Source organism: Pipistrellus kuhlii, unplaced genomic scaffold (genome assembly GCF_014108245.1).
Source record: "Pipistrellus kuhlii isolate mPipKuh1 unplaced genomic scaffold, mPipKuh1.p scaffold_m20_p_10, whole genome shotgun sequence".
Lineage (NCBI taxonomy): Eukaryota > Metazoa > Chordata > Mammalia > Chiroptera > Vespertilionidae > Pipistrellus > Pipistrellus kuhlii.
In genome coordinates this window covers 42,398,566-42,416,172 of record NW_023425405.1, presented here as the reverse complement: position 1 = coordinate 42,416,172, position 17,607 = coordinate 42,398,566, and the positions used below count along the sequence as shown (strand labels likewise).

Genomic DNA, 17,607 nt, shown 5'->3' with positions numbered 1-17,607 from the left:
AAATCCATGCACTAGGCCTCTAGTATGCATATAAGATCTTTCGTTTATCTCTTCCTGCTCTTCCTCCTTCCTCCTTCCCTTTGAGCTTCATCAGTCTGTTCCAGGTTTCCATGCCTGTGCATTGAGCATCTGCCCCCTGGTGGTCAGTGTGCATTAGCTATAGTTGAACGGTCAAACAGTTGCTTAGAGATATATATATATATTTTGTTCAACTCTTTGCTCCACAGATAGGTACTGTATTTTCTAAGACTATTTGCTATACAAATATCCTTGAAAAGAAAGTCCCAAACAAAGACAGTAGGGTCTCTTCTTGAAAGACATGTCGAAGCACAAAAGAACATAAATAGCTTCTGAAAAAAAACAACAGAACTTGCTGTTGGATTGGATGTGTGGGAGTAAAGAAAATAGCAAAATCAAGGATGACAAGGAGTCATCCCAGGTTTTTGGTTCGCACATTGGAAACCAATTACTCGAATGGAGACACTTGAGGAAATGCATCAAGTTTTGCTTGCAGAGTAATTCTGATATCTATTATATATCCAAAAACAACATGCCAAGATGGAAGTTAGAAACATAAGTCTGGATGCCCAGAAGAAGGGTGAATCCGATAATAAATACCTGAACATCATCAACATAGAAGTTACTTAAGCCATGAAAATTGATGAGAAGGTGAAGAGGGGAGTCTAAAACTGAGGTATAAGACACTCCAGCACTTAAAGTTCAAGTAGGAAAGAAAAATCCAAGACAAATAAGACAAGGACCAGTCAGTGAGGGAAGGATGTATCCAGGAAACCAAAAAGAAGGAAGAGATTAACCATCTCTAGTGTTGCTAGGAGTGTGATGCAGATGAAAACAGGGCAGCCTGAAGTACACAAAGAGACAGAACACAGAATTATACATGAATACAGGCTTTTAATAGTGGGACTTATTGAAGAAACTGGACAACTAAAACTTTAAAGCTAATACCTAGCCTTTGTAAAAATATTAAAAGATGTCAGATTTACAACAGGGATATTGGATTATTTTGCTGCATAAACTGGGACCAAAATGCAATTTTAGTTCTGCCTCCAATTGCCCCATTAGTATTTCTGAGAGCAATCATCCCTAGCCCTGCATGAAGTCCAATGGACACATTCAAACACTGAGTGTCACCATATGTGAGTACCATTCCGATGCTGGGGATGGAGCAATGCATGAAAGCACTCACAGCCATGGTAGGCCTATGAATGTTTGTGCTCTTGGGAATCATAGTGTCCTATCATTTTCAGTGGAAATTTTAAATGCCTAGTTCTATGTAATTATCAAAATCATATCTTACCATTAAATCTCATTTCTCCTGAGGTCTGGTCTGCCTTGGGCTGAGAGCCTCCAGTAGTCGGCTTCTCCTTTCTCCTGCTCACACTCCCCAATCCACCAGTCGCTATTTCCCTCCAGCCCTGGTTAAAGAGGAATAAGGAAGAAGTAGGACAGTTCTTATGTGGCTGGATGGCTCTATGATCTCGAAGTCCACAGTAGTTAAAGACATGTCCTCAGAATACCTGGGAGATGATTAAAGGGTGTTTTCCTGTGATCTTCAGAAGTCCCCCGTTGCCCCCCCCCCCCCTTCCCCACAGAACCTTGAGTGAGCTGGCTGGCAATTCTCTATTCTGAGTTTCCTCTTGTGGCTCTTGGCTCAGTCCCAGGACACCCAGCTATGAATGTGCCCCTCCAACTTCTCTCTGGGAATACTCCAGGCTGCTACATGTGAGCAAGGCTACTCATGGCAACTTTTTATAGCAGGGCCTGTCTTTCTCACAAATCCTTTGCTGTGATAAGTCTGTAAAGAGCACAGTACGGTAGCAAGTGTCTGTGCTCTGCCACAGAGTAATTAGCCTCTGCTCACCTTCTAGATTTCCATGACAGGACTCAGGCCCCACGTCAGGGCATTCTCCTCTTGCAGAAAACCTCAACCCTTCTGTGAATGACCAGTGAAGCACTGCTCTCTAGAAGTTAAGTGAGGAGAGAGGCACAACCCTCTAAGGCACATGTGTCAAACACAAGGCCCGCGGGCCAAATCCGTCCCGCCAGGCCTTGCAATGTGGCCCGCACCGCGCTGTCATCACTGCACTCCGCTGCGTTTCCATCACAATGACAGTTTATGACTGTTCAGTAAACCATTCGGCCCGCGATTTAGGCTGGATTTTAGATTTTGGCCCCTTCTCTGATTGAGTTCGACACCCCTACTCTAAGGGATTGGAGAAGACAGGGCACACAGCACAGCTTTTTCCAGGATATTTTCCTCATGAAAGCCTCTTCTCTTCTCTCCTTGTAATGTCTTAATGTGTATCAGGAGTTTCAAAGTTATAGAAATGCTTGAAAATTTGCACATTTGAATGCATTTTACCCTTATTATGATATTTTCCCTCTCTCATATTGGCTCCAAAGTCAAAACCAAGGCAGGAAGAGTACAGTTCTAATATAATATTATATACATATATGTAAAAAAAAAATTGTGCTAGGAATTGAACTCACTGTAAATAACACAGATATTATTTTTCAAGGCTTTTACATCATGAAATTAGATGGTAGAGTCTTTTCTAAAGAGTTGACAAAAGAGAAAAGACCTTGCAATTTTTGGCCAAGTTGGAGGTCACTGGACTGGTTAAGGGAGACAAGTACTTTAAGATACTAAGAATGAATTATGTTTGCATCCTTTAAAGTAAAACTAGTGTCTGAAGAATTATGCTACAAATGTAACCTGAGTATTTTTCTTTATCAAAAACAGAATGAAGCCTTCTAAAGTATGTGGCTTCTCCAGTTAATTATTCAGTATTTGGCTTTCCTTTATTAAAGAAGAAAGTTGGAAATTTTAAGTCATAAGGAATTATGCTATCTGATAATAGCATTGTCTGGTGGGAAAATGAAAAAGAAATCTAAAATTACTCCAGGATTTACCATAGCTACTCTGAGTAGAAACTTATACAAGAAATAACTAATTTTCATTTTTTAGTATAAAAACTGATAAAATATATAGAATCTATAGTTTGGGATTTTTCAAAAACCCTATGGAACCTGAAGCCAGAACAAATGATGAAATCAGAGAAGATGAAGAAGGAGAACATGGAAAGAAGAAATGCTAAAACCTAGTTCTGATGTATATTTTCAGAGGAAGCAAAGAGGGAGAAAGGATGGGTATATAGAAGCCTAGAACCATTGTCAGCAAACTTCGGCTCACGAGCCACATGCGGCTCTTTGGCCCCTTAAGTGTGTCTCTTCCACAAAATACCAAGGCCTAGGCAAGTCTATTTTGAGGAAGTGGCATTAGAAGAAGTTTAAGTTTAAAAAATTTGATTCTCAAAAGAAATTTCAATCATACTGTTGGTATTTGGCTCTGCTGACTAATGAGTTTGCCGACCACTGGCCTGGAGAACAAAAAAATGTGATGTATCAAAATTCCAAAGAGATGTCAGTGAAGTAATTAAAAAAGAGGTACCCTAGAAGAAAGTTGATAGTGTCCCCCAATATTGACTAGTAAGACCACTAGCTAATAAGAAGAGCTCTCAGCAAGGAAGAGGTAGAAAAATGTAAAAGGCCCAAATGTGTTTCTAATACAGTGAAGCCAAGCTGATTGACTGACACCATCGCAAGCTGGTCAGTTCATCATTGACTATTGTCATTTTACTACTTAAGATTCTGAATTCAGTGGTTCTGCAGAAATATCTTCATACAAATATAAAGAAAAAACAACCAGGATATGAAAATCAATGTGAAGTCTTGGCAAACATTCAGGAGAAGCCAACGCAAATAGTGTGTGCTTACAAATCCAAGCAATGTTCCCATGAACATCTCAAACTTGGAAGATTTAAAATATAATTATTGCATTGGTTTGTCCATAATAAGTACAGAACTGTGGATGATTGGAGATTTTTAAATTTGGTATTTTTTTCAGTGCTCTTTTTAGTTGGGCGCCTGATTGAATTTACAGCCAGATGCTTAACCAGGCAACTTATTCTTACAGGTGCAGACGACAACCATGTGCATATCCGTTAGCCTAAGTGGCTTCGTGGTCCTGGGCTGTTTGTTTGCACCCAAGGTGCACATCGTGCTGTTCCAACCCCAGAAGAATGTGGTCACACATAGACTGCACCTCAACAGGTTCAGTGTCAGCGGAACCGGGACCACATATTCTCAGTGTAAGTATACACAGACCTATAGTAGGGAGCAGGCTGGGGAGTGGAGAAGCAATGGATAGGAACAGACAGCACATGTCTGTCCCCATGAACAATCTCAATTCAGTTTTAATAAGTACTGGTCCAACCGCTGAGTGCCAGGTACTGTGCTAGATGCTATGGGTCCAGTGGTGAGCAGAAGAGGGAACATGCCTGTTTTGGCAGTACACACAATTCAGCAGGGAAGACAGATGTTACATCTGTGACTGCAAGTAGGATTTTTGACCATGTTGTGGAGTCAGTGAGCCTGGTTTTTAGTCCTGACTGCAACCAGTTCTGTAGGCAACCTTGAGCACTTCACTTTATTGCTCCCTGTCTCAGTTTACTCATTGTCCTAGAGAGCTGACAAGTATGTTCTGTGTCACATAAATGTTGAAGTTGCTTCATAAAAAATCAAAAGAGGAAGATAAATAATCAAATAAGATAGAAAATGCTGCATCCTAAATGTGCCCTTGGAAATTCAAAGTACCTCTTTTAACCTGAATATGTTAAAGGTTTTGAGAATCTCTACAGCAAGGAAACCCTTTAATGTTGTCATTTACAGAGTTTCTTAAAAGTATTAGATAATAGACGAACTAACCTCCCATGGAACACACCTTGGAAAATGCTGGAGTAGATTTTCCTCTATTTCAGTGATGCTGGTTTTTTTTTCAGATGAGAACAAGCTGAGAAGGGAGTTTGAACTGAAGGTTTACCAGGATAACTGTCCAGTCCAAACTTCTCTCCAACTAGCCTGAATACTGAAATGTTTGAAACACTATTCTTAGAGAATCATTTGTTTAATTCTTTAGCATCCTCTAAAGCACAAATGTACCCAGGGGGGGATCACCTTTTAAGTCATTTTCAGCTCATCTAAGATATAAAGTAGGAGACATTCACTAACAGAAGGATGAAGAGGAAGAAGGAGTGGAGTCCAGAGAGGAGGAAGGAGGACTGAAGTGACAGAGACAAATGACTACTTCACAATTTTGCCTCAAGTCAATTAGAAAGAATACTTCAAAATAGCTCAGCATCACAGAGTGAGCAATTGCATTAGTGCCCCAGTTTCTCAAGTAAAGTATACAAGTGAACAGGGCAGCCCTTCCCCCAGCAAACAAAGGAAAGACCGATGGCTGACAGCACATGTTCAGTAATGCCCTGTGTACAGCACTCTGTGGTTGAGAGCTACTATAGGGAAGGGGACATTACTGACTTTTCAGCTACACTTCTGGGTACCAGATGATTGAATCCCAGAACATGACAAAACTTGGGAAGTAATTTTCTTTGGATATTAGAGAAACCTACTTATTTCTTGAGCAAACACAAATGAACTGACAATAATTAATAAAAACGACAACACCACCTCACAGGAACTATCATCTATGGAGTGTTTCTATGTGTTGAGCATTGCATTAAATACTTCATATGTGTACTTGTGTACTGTATCTCATAACACACTCACATCTCTTTGAGATAAAGAAACTTACCCAGAGTCACACATCTGGCAAATGGCAGAACCAGAATTTAAAATCAGTTTCTCTGATTTCAAAGCCAGTGCACCAAATTGCTGTATCATGCTACTTCACCCAGAATGCAAGCTGGGAAAGTTCCTATGAGGCTGGGCACATGGTAGGCTCTACAGGGGGAATGAAAGGAAGGTTACATGAGCCTGTACAGCAAGTTCACCCCTGGTAAAAATAATCTTGTTGCTATCTCAGAGCTCCAAAGAGATGGCAAAGCATGACCAAACTCAGAAGCAGTCATGAAAGAAAGAATGTGCGTAAGGACATCTCAGAAATCTCGCCATTGGAGAAATATTTGAATACTGATAGGTGTAAAAAAGACCAATTTTATTTGTGTGCTATTAATAATACACAGTGGGAGTCAGAATATAAAGGGAACCAACTTTTCTCCATTAAGTATAACCTTGGGCCAATAATTCACAATATTTGTGTCCAAAAAAAAAGGGGGTGGGGGGGGGAAGACAACTCTTTGAAGTAAAGATTCTCAAGCCCTACCCATAGCTATTTGAAGTAGAGATTCTCAAGCCCTACCCATAGCTGTTCTGATTCATGTGGTCTGGAGCAAAAGATGTACCTGTGGTTCAATGGAAGTGATCCGAGGAGTATATTTTGAGAAACGCAGTCTACACTACCCTATCTACTTTATCCACTGGTCTCAGTGCAGGGCAGGGAAGGTCTTAAAGAGGATACAGGCACGGGTTCTGAGAGGCGGAAGTATTCCTGACGCCAATGGCCACAGCCCCGTGCAGTTTCTCCCTGGCTCTCTCCACAACCCTCCAGAGAAGGCATTTATGTCACAGAAGCACCTGGCCACTCAGAACACTTTTACTGAAACTGGGGATGCTCTTTCCAAGACCCGTGCTCAGAGGCCCCAAAGTCCTAAAACTCATGCTTGTCATGCTGCTCTCACACCCACTCACTGAAGCAAACTTCCTTTGTATTTGGATGAGAAAGAAAAAAGGTCATTCTTTATTTTGTTCAGCTATAGAAGCAAAGGGGCTTGCAGGAGCTGGTTCCCACAGACAGGCAATCAAGAAGGGATGCTGCGAATGTAAGTAGAACTGCATTCATTTTGAAGGTAAAAGCTGGGTGTGCATGTGAAGTGACGCAGCGTAAAACCCTTACAGGATTCACGCAGGTCCGAACGTTGTTGTCACTCATATGGGTTCGCGTCGGCATAGCCTGGGGCGGGAGAGGTGAGAAATGGAGTGTGCCCAATCTTCTGCAGGGCCATTATGTGCACCGACTTTCTCCTACGAGGATGTGTGTGTGTCTCTTGCTTATGGTGATCATTCAGATGCATGCATGTCATTACCGTTAAGTTCAGCCAAGAGGCTTCTGCTGTAAGGATGCCCAGGTTTGAGTCCCTGAGGAGCCACGGGCATGTGGAGATGGATTTCCTCTGCCAAACCTTGTGCAGAAAGGCACTTGTCTAGGTGGCAATGTGTGAACTGCTCAATTAACAGAATGGTTCTTTATTACAAAGCATTTTCACATTATAAGAAGAAACCGGTAGCACAGAAAGATCAAGTCTGCAGTCTTTTCGTCACAGCATGCTTTTCCACAAAAAAGCAAGCAGCGGAGGACACACTTTGCACATATCAATGGCCAAATGTTTGAAGATACCCCAACTAGAAGAAGGAAAGCCATTTTCAAGTCCAAATGTGATTTTTTTTAAATATATATATATAACAGAATAAAGTAGCAGGCGACACCCAAATTTCTTCTCTATAGAGCACGTCCAAGAAAACAGCATAGTACCCTTTACAGTTCAGTGAGTCCCAGGATGACACCATGTGCTCCACCGCCAGGCAAATTAGCAATAATTATGCAACACAGACTGAATGACGGTCTTCCTGCTGTAAGCATAGGGATGCTATAGACATAAATCCTCAGTGGCTAATGCATGAGAAACCTAGAGAGTATTTGGCAGGTTAAGCCATCTGCTTCCAGGCCAAATCTATCCAGAGCATCCAAATCTGAAAGATGTCCATCCGTTTTCCCTTTGGGAAGGCATTTCCACAGCCTTCTTGGGAAGCTCATTCCTTTCCTTCCTTATTGAGGATGGGAGAATAGAGAGCTGTAATAGATAACCCTACAAAGACCAGCAGGTTGATGTTTAATACATCTCCTGAGTTCCATTTAACATTTCATTGTATTCGTCTCGCGACTGCTCTTTTGTAACCTTGAAATCATTTTCTCTTTACCTCTAATATTTCACTGGTTTTCCCCAAGCAAATGTAGCCCACCTTCCTTCATAACAGCGACCTGAGACTAGAGCTGGAAGAGATGCTATGGATCATTTATTGTAATCACCACATTTCTAGATGAGAAAACCAGGGCCCTATCTATTAGATTCACTCAGAAATTTGATAACTGAAGTCAGAGATAAAACTCTCAAAAGCTGCTATGTGGTTCCTCTGGCCTTGCTGGATTTCCTGCCCCAACTCGGTTAACAAAATTCATGGCAGAGACCATTAGACAATAAGAATCTTTTTTTTTTTTTTTTCTTGTCAAAAGCTTTCCCTTCAGTGCCACACGTAACAGCATCTTGTTCTTCAGCATGAATATAGACTTTTATTCCTCTCAAAAGCCCATGCCAGGGAGTTCAATGACATAAATCATGCCCATAAGAGACCCAAAGATCCCTTCATCCGAGCTGCAGAGATGTGGTTCTTCAGAGGGGGCTACCCACAAAGCTGCTTGGAAAATGAGATTTGATTAAACACACACACACACACACACACACACACACACACACAAAGGAATGTTGTAAATGTATAGACCAAAAATATAAAATTTCTTCCACTTAAATTGTTCTTTAAAAGCAAGTATCATTTTCTTGAGCTAAATTACATTGCACATTTTCCATTCTGTCCCATATATTTGAATGTAACATAAAGACAGTAGCTCAAAGGGGATTCCTAAACCAGAGTCCAATATTGTATGAGATACCAATAGTCATATGCATTTCCATGTAACCCCAAATTCATTAATGCCTTTGAGAACATGGTACCCATGATCAGAACTATAAAGATATGCTAATTAAGAAGGAATTATGTATATAATAAAATATTGCCCATATATTGACTTTAGATTATGAATACCTGAAATCAAGCAAAGTATCTAATATCAGTTTATGCTACACTATTTCTCCTTCCCACTCCCTTTTCATATTAAGTGAAACTCTCTAAATAACACCAAACAAGGGAGATACTTATGTGCTTATGCCACAAAATCCCTATCAGATGAAAAAAAAAAATTAAAACATCTTCCCTACCTGGAGTAAATTCAGAGACTTTAGGAAAGGGACCCATAACAGATAAATATGGGAAAAAAATGGATAATTCATTCAAGAAACGTAGGCACAGCTCTAAGCTTACATTCACAGTTCTTACATTCTAACAGGCTAGAGTAGGAACAGTCAGACAAACCAATAATACGTATTGTATCAGCTGCTAAGTGAAGTGCAAAAAATAACATGGGGTATAGACAAAAATGGTGTCCTGGGGTTAGAGAGAGTTACTTTTTCTTATAGGGTGACCAGGCAAGTCCTCTATAGACAGGCCAGATTTGAGCCGAGTCATGAAGGAAATGCAAGAAGGGGTACATGGCCATCCATATCTGAATGAAAGACATCCCAGGCAGAGGGAACAGCAAAAGTTAAGGTCTAAAGTGAAAGTGAATCACAGAGGAAGGACTTTTATTTCTCTATTGGAATTACTGGGAGTAGAATCAAGGGTTTCCTCAGAGGTGAGCTCACCTCAAAGGCACCATTTTCAGCATGTTAACTGAAGGGGCAGAATATAAGACAGGGAGCAGCAGAGACATCGTGCAGGAAGTATTATATCCTCCAGTTGTTGGTGGCTTAAGTCAGGGTGGTAGCAGTGAAAGCTAATAAAGTGTCCAGATGCTGCATGGACTTTGAAGGTGAAACTAACAAGATCAGCTCCACTAGCTAGAAGGACTAGTCTTCCATTATTTCATTAGAGTTGAACACTTTTGGCTTCAGAGCTTGATCCCTAGGCAGAGTGGCACATTATAGCTTCTATTAGGTATTGGAGCCTCAGGGGGAGTAAGTTCCTGATTCCTGGCTGAAAACACATTCAGATAGAAAAGAGGAGAAACCAGAGATGTTGGACAACTAAGAGTAGGCAAGAAAAATGCAAAAAAATTATTAAGTCCTTTCAATTACAAGTTACTTGTATCCAGCATGGTTTTGTGCTTCTTGAGTAAGGGAAGCTAGGATAAAAATGTAAAAAAAGATATACATGATTAGAAAGAAAGCATGACAGTGTGAAGTGGCAACAATGGATTGAGGGGTATAGTTGGAGATCAGTGGGATTTCTGTTGAAATTCCAATTAAATCACATCATGGGTTATAAAAAAGGTCCATGCCAAATTTTCTCTTTCCATGAATCTTGTCTCACAAGAAATGAATCACTGAATGAAGAAGTGTTTGTATTTAACTCTTAACTCCACATATGAGTGCGTAGGTTTTTCTCCCGTATCATAGGAATATAATTTCCTCTTAAATCCACTGTTAACAGCTCAAGATCATTCCCCCAAGAATCTAGCCCACATTTCTTAACAATGGATTTTGCCTTCCACAGTGAAATCTCTGACATAGCCAGGCTACCAAATCAGGAACTAGTAGTGTCATCATCTGCCTAGACAACATATATTAATCAGCAGATGAACTTTTGGAATGGGACCAAGGGGCCGTAGCACAAGTAAAATCAAGGTGGTGAATAAAAAAACAGGTTCAGTGATGAAGCAGGAAGACAAGGCAACAAAGAGCTGATAGAAGTTGGATTCTATGACCATAGCATTAAAATATCTAAACAAGCTGACATGACAGAGAAAAAATTTGGGGGGTCACTAGGAACAAGGAAATGGAACAGATGGGAACAAACTGGTGGAATGTCTCTGTTTCAATGTTTGCTTTCTCCTTTTCCAAGTCTGATATATTACACATTAATAGTAACACACTGATTCTCAGGAACCAAATCTGAGCCACTGAATTGACTAACACTTAGCATCCATAAGAATCTATTAAATAAATATGGTTAGCATTGATTTAGGGCCCAATTCCCTGAAAAAAATAAGACCATTTTCTCCAAAGCCTGGCCGGCGCAAGCATTACTGGTGGAAGAGAAATGAATTTCATAGTGGAGACAGAACTGCCATTTGGCTGTTCCAATGCTTTACCAAGTTTGAGAAGCAAAATATGCTTTTTGATGGGTGCAGATTGCCCTTTTGTGATCAACAGTGGTGCTTTTTCAGCCATCTTCAGTTTTCAACTTGAATAGCAAAAAGTACCACCTTAGCCTAGAGTAACTAACCCCCACTCACAGAAAAGCCAAAAACAAGCCTTCAGCCTCTTTATTTCTGACAGAAAGGATGATTATAGAAACCTGCTTCACTGCACTTAAGAATATGGGCTAAACTTACACCATTAAAAATCTCATGAGAATTTCATCAGAATAATTGCAAAAGCTCATCGAAAACACACACATAGTACTTGGCTCTTACACATCTTTTACTACCTGGGGGAATCACAAAGAGACTAATATGGGAGACATATGTGAAATATTTATGAAAGACAAAGTAACTGAGATTAGACTAGACTCATAAAAGAGTAATTTCCTCTACTATATTCAGCAGCATGTACAAAAATGAGATTTCTTTTTTTACGTAATAAAATACACCAGCAAAAGCTACAGATGAAACAGTAAAAAGAGAAGCAGGAAAATGCAAGTTACAATTCCCTTCAATATATAACTAAAATGTGCTTAGGGAAGAAACAGCTGTAGAAAGAGTTTGGGGAGTGTTTTTTGCTGTTATTACTCTTTGTAGGAAAACCCTGAGCTTATATTATCTCCCTCTCGAAGAGTTTAGACACTGTAACATAGGTTGTTCCCTTTAATATCCTTATGAAGCAGGTAGATGATTCAGTTGTTTTGTGAACTCTCATAATGATGTCCCCAGGATGTCTAGGAGAAGGTTATTTGAAGCTATAACTTAGGGACGTTCGTGCAACTACCTTTGCAGCCCCTGAATGTGGTGCTTACCTAGTCAAAATACACCCAGTTTTAAGATGTTAGAATGCAGTGAGCAAGCAGATTCTAAGAGCATACTTAAGAACAGCAGTGCAAGCTCCATAATAGTATGGGGAATATCACAGTAGGTTTCTGATGCAGTCTTTAAAAATCCAGGGAGAGAGGGTATTAAACTAGTCCAAGATAGACAGGCATTCTAGGCAGGTTCTTCTCAACCCGCCTCCATTACACTTCATACTTCTCCGATCTCTGAAAATGAAAACCCTTCACAGAAGTAATAAAACTCAATCCTGGGAAAGATGAAGAGATTAGTCAAAATGTCAAAGGCAGCATGCTTGCTAGAGGATGCTGACAGCCTGAGCCACTTTGCAAGGGTGGTTGATGGGCAATGCCACATGATGTGGCTTGGGAAACAGAAGGGCCTACCTGTCCCCACACAAGGCTGCCCACAGGCCTTACCTTTGCTGGTTGTTTCTTCAGGTTAAAAGGTTATTTCCTTCTTGAAACTTCCGTTGGTTTCCACCTTCTTTGAAATGCAACCATTTAACCAGTCATTAAGGAAATATTTACAGAGTGTGTATTCTGTGATCAGCAATAGCGATATAGTCATGAAAAAGACAAGCAGAGCTCCCTTTTGTAGTTTCTAGTCAAGAGTATAAGACACTAACAAATAAAAAAGCAAAAAATAATCCGTTTTAAAATCGGGTAATGTGATGGAGGGTAACTGGGTCAGCTACTTTAGATTAGAATGCCTGATGATAACCTTTTTCAGGAGGTGACATTTCCGATGTGGATGGCAAGAAGGAGCCAGGCATGTGATTAAGAGAAGAAAAAACATTCTTGCAGAGGCAACAGCTACTTCAAAGGCCTGCAGCTAAGAAACAGATATGCTGTATTTGAGGACAAAAGCAAAAACGGGGGTAGAGTGGGGGAGAGACCTAGAATTGGGCGAACGCAGAAAGAAGGCATGGGAATCACCCTGGGATTTATAAACCAGAGTTAAGAACAGCACAGAGGGAAGCCATTGGAGGTGTGTAGTGATTTTTAACTGACTCGCTCTCACTGCTGTATAGATCACCTATTGCACGGAAACAGAGATACCGGTAGTGCAGCTAGTGCAGTCGCTGAGAGTAAAATATTGCTGGATTGGCCTGGGATGGTAGCTGCAAAGCTAGGAGTAGTTGGATGTGGAGACAGAGATGACTGGACCTGGAGACAGGCTTGGCATCGGAGGAGGGATGAAGAAGGAAGGGGGCATAATGCTAGACTTCTGGTTTGGGTAATTGGCTGGATCCTGAGACTTTTCACTGAGGAAATGAAAACTAAACTGGGACAAGTTAAGGAACCAAGCGTTATGCTTTGGCACTTGATTTTGAAATACCTATTAAACATCCACATGGAAATGTCGTGTAGATAGTTGGATACAAAGAAGCTGCAGAAAGGGCACGTATGAAATGGCCAGACGTGCTCTCCTCAGAGGCCCATGAACTGTGGTTTGGTCTTCACCTTGTTCTTGCTCCTCCCTGGCCTAACTTAGATGAAGCTAGAATTAGATAAAGTATATAAAGAAACCCTGCAAAGAATGAAGTGAAGCCCTCACATTTGGAATTACTATCATTATCACTTTCCATCAAGTACTTATCAGGCACCCATTGTGTGAAATGTCTTTGTTGTAGAAGTTTCAGGAAATGTAGATAATGCCATTTCCTCAAGCCTCCCCCAAAGATACTATAGCTTTCAGGGGGCTCATATTGTAAAGAAAACTGAAGGTTATCTTAAAACTTATAAAAAGGAAGCATCTCTAAAGGAGTTAGCATGCCACAGGACTCCACTGTGACCTTACGCAGCCACACAGACTAGACTTCACAGGTGTCTTCACCTACCTTGCCCAGTAATCATTGCAAAATTGAGTCTGTAGCTTGCCTGGTGGTCGGCCTGCTGAAAGGCTTTAGTCCCCCAAAAATGATTAATGCTCCTCCACTGAATGCCATGTAATCTCAGATTTCATAATTAGTTTCTCCTTCATGTCTAACAAAATTCCAATGAAAAATGCAATTCTATAGAGCAAGACTATTTCCACTATCAGGCATGAACACTTTAGCATGACATTTGTTTGATTACTAACCAAGAGATAAGCCCTTAAGGAATGGGACAGCTGAGTGGTTTGACCTGGGCTTGGTCAGATAGCCAAGATGATGAGCTCCTTCTAGGCAGAGCATGTCCAGATGGGCAGGCCAGAGGATGGGACATAAACAGCTCTGAAAGGTAACATAGGATTATCTCTGATTCTCTTGGCTACCTAGTTTCAATCCACGGAAGAAAGGGGCTCCTTGCTTTTGTGCTCATTGGTGGGGGGGGGGGGGGACATTAAGGGTGAAGTAGAGCTTAGCTATAGCTAGATTTCTCATAAAAACAAAACTTCCAAACAACAAGAGCTATGAGCTGTATCTTGAAAAACTGAGTGTCATAAAAAGAAATAACATCTATACCCACGTTAAACTCACACTGTTTGTCACTATTGTCATTAACAAGCATGTCGTCTTTTTGGAATATCTTCCTTTCGGAGAACTATCACGAAATTGAAGTTCTTGGGACACCAGCCCTTGCTATGGTTTACATTGAGGTTATCCACTAGAACAATGAGAATATAGCAAACCATTCTTTTAGAAAGAGGAATTCACAGATGACCCGTGGAACTATGTAAGAGGCATCCCTCCCCAGAGAGAACAAAATTAAGGTACTGAAAATCATAATTAATTGAACAATCTGGGAGAAAATTGCAGTGAGCTTTCAATTTTGCACATGGTGTTCGAGCCAGTTTATAGATCACCAGGGCTCATTTTAAACCCACAAGTGGCTTCTTTCAACAACGAGTATGCTGATAAACTCTCTTCAAGACGCATGACATCAATGGAGGTGTATACTTGGATGAAAAGTAATATGGAGCAGAGCGCATTTAGAAAGTTAGCCTATCACAGTATGAAATCTTCTAGCATTTTCCAAAGCCAAGTCAGAATCAGTTTTCAACTGAATGATGAGTGCCTGGTATGATTTGTGCTATTACCTGTGCTGCCCGCTTGCCTAACACTGAAGTTCCTCTCCTGCTTTGTTTTTTCAGCCTCGGCAAGCACGTATGTGCCAACGGTGTGCAATGGGCGTGAAGTCCTCGACTCCACCACCTCCTCTCTGTGATTGTGAATTGCAATTCAGTTCTCATGTGTTTAGACTGTTAGACAAAAGTGCTCGCGTGCAGCTCCAGACCATGGAAACAGAGCAAAAGAACAACCCTAGTACCTTTTTTTAGAAACAGTACGATAAATTATTTTTGAGGACTGTACAATACATAGTGATGTGCTAGAACTTTTTAGGCTGAGTCCCTTGCCCCTGATATTAACGATTCTCCAGAATATGGAAATAACCACTGTTTACAGAGCTGAGCATTGGTGACAGGGTCTGACTGGGTCCGTCTACTAAAAACTCTGGTGGCAATATTAGGTAACTTTTTTTCCTATGAAGTTTTTGTAGGTTCTTGTTGTAACTAATTTAGGACGAGTTTCTATGTTGTATATTCAAGTTACATTACGTGTAACAGACTGTTTTTCTCAGCACAAAATAAAAAGCATCTGTATTAATGTGAAGCTACTGAGAATAAAACCATGGCGGTTTTCCAGCATGGTGGATAGTGGTCTGTGCTTTTTAAATCACTTCAAGTAACTCACATCTCTTGACTTCAGACCATTAGAAGAAACTGTCTAACATCATGTCTCTTCATGTCTATACATACTTTGAACACAAACTGTTACCCTAGAGCAGTGGTCAGCAAACTCATTAGTCAACAGAGCCAAATATCAATAGTACAACGATTGAAATTTCTTTTGAGAGCCAATTTTTTTTTAATTAAACTTCTTCTAACACCATATCTTCAAAATAGATTCTCCCAGGCCGTGGTATTTTGTGGAAAAGCTACACTCAAGGGGCCAAAGAGCTGCATGTAGGTCGCAAACTGCAGTTTGCCGACCACGGCCTTAGAGAGTTGTGAGTAGAGCTGGACTTCGTCACAGATCACAGTGATTCAGAAATATCCAGCCATATCAGTGGCCAGATGACAAGACACATATTGGTTTCTTTGAGCCACACCTGTACTGCAGCCCAGACTCTGCCCAAATGGGGCTTCCAGGCAAGAAGGAGGGGCTTCCTATACTCTGAAGGCAGACCAACAACCTTAATAAATAGGAAGCAGAGTGGGAAAGTATCTTGTCATTTCATTGGAAAGTCACTCTCACCATTCATAGCTGAATCAGTTAATGAAAAGGCAGTATATATTATTTCCAATGCTTTTCCAGAGTTTCAGTAACAATACATAAGCACACAGGCTTGTTCCTAAACTTGACTATTTTACTAACCTAAATAAAGAGCAACAGGGGAAAGTATGGCTAAGCTAAACCTGGCTTGTTCTACCTATTTCTCCTTGTAAGCCTTTCAGCCACAGATCATTTATTACCTCAGAAGAATATACTAAGAATCTAAGTACCATGTTTCCCCGAAAATAAGACATCCTCCAAAAATAAGACCTAGCGCAACTTTGGGAGAAAAAATTAATATAAGACACTGTCTTATTTTAGGGGAAACAATGCATTAGCTTTCTGCAACTAAGTAACAAACTTACCACAAGCTGATTGGCTTAAACCAACAGAAATTTATCCTCTTGGTGGAGGAAGACAATGGGGAAAGTAAAAGGGGACATCTGTAATACTTTCAACAACAAAGATAAATTAAAAAAAAAAAAAAAACACAAAAACACGTTGATTCTCTCACAATTCTGGAGGCCAGAGTTCACAATCAAAGCACTGGCAGGGCCCATCCCCTCAGAAGCTCGGACATGATCCAGTCCATGCCTCTCCTAGCTTCAATGGTTGCCAGCTTCCTGGGCTTGTGGCCTCTGTCTTTACATTGCCTTCTCTGTCTGTTTTCTCCTCCATTTGACTCTAACAAGGCCACTTGTTACTGGATTTAGGGCCCAACTGGATAATCCAGAATGACCACATCTCAATGACATCTGCAAAAGCCCATTCTCAAAATGTGGTAATATCCCCATGTTCCAAAGATAGGATATTGATAAATTTTTTTTTTTTGGGGGGGGGCACTCTTCAACTCATGAATAAGAGAAAGATAAATAAGATGTAGTTCCTGCCTTTAAGAAGCATAGTGACTGGAGAGTATTCTAGTAAGGGAACTATGGCTGAGGAAGACAGTGAGATTAAGAGGAGAATCCACTATATGAAGGACTGCCTGGCCAGCGTGGCTTAGTGGTTTGAGTGTCGACTGTGAACCAGGAGGTCGTGGTTCGATTCCAGGGTCAAGGCATATGCCCGGATTGTGGGCGCAAGTGCATGCAGGAGGCAGCCAATCAATGATTCTCTCTCATTATTGATATTTCTATCTCTTTCTCTCTCTCTTTTTTCCTCTCTGAAATCAATAAAATATATATATTTTTTAAAGAAAGGATATGAGGGATCCACAGGTTAATAACCCAGGCCTGGTTCATAGAGACACGTTCATACTATTTGCACAACACTCAGGAATGATGAGCAGGTGTGCAAAAGCCAACAAGACTAGCCTTAAAGGAAACAAAATGAGGAGTCAGTTGCTAGAGATTCTCTTTTTCCTTCTGAATGCATTTGAATCAGCAACTAATCAATTCATTCAAACTGCACCAGATGCTCAAAGACAACAGTACTCACCAGGCCCTGAATTCTCATCCTATATAATAAAAGCCTCAGATGCAAATCGACCAAACAGCAGAATGACCAGTCACTATGACCAGCACTGACCACC

The 17,607-nt window shown here is 40.7% G+C and overlaps 1 protein-coding gene across 1 annotated transcript in view; it reads left to right on the top strand.

Annotated features, from left to right (window-relative positions):
• Positions 1-15,445, top strand: part of GRM3 (glutamate metabotropic receptor 3) — a 176,242-nt gene extending 160,797 nt beyond the window's left edge. The window contains exons 5-7 of the mRNA XM_036429551.2: positions 3,998-4,172; positions 6,693-6,761; positions 14,891-15,445. Of these exons, the coding sequence (XP_036285444.1) occupies positions 3,998-4,172; positions 6,693-6,761; positions 14,891-14,964 (318 nt within the window). The 3' untranslated portion in view covers positions 14,965-15,445. The remainder of the gene's footprint in view (positions 1-3,997; positions 4,173-6,692; positions 6,762-14,890) is intronic.
• The last annotated feature ends 2,162 nt before the right edge of the window (positions 15,446-17,607 follow it).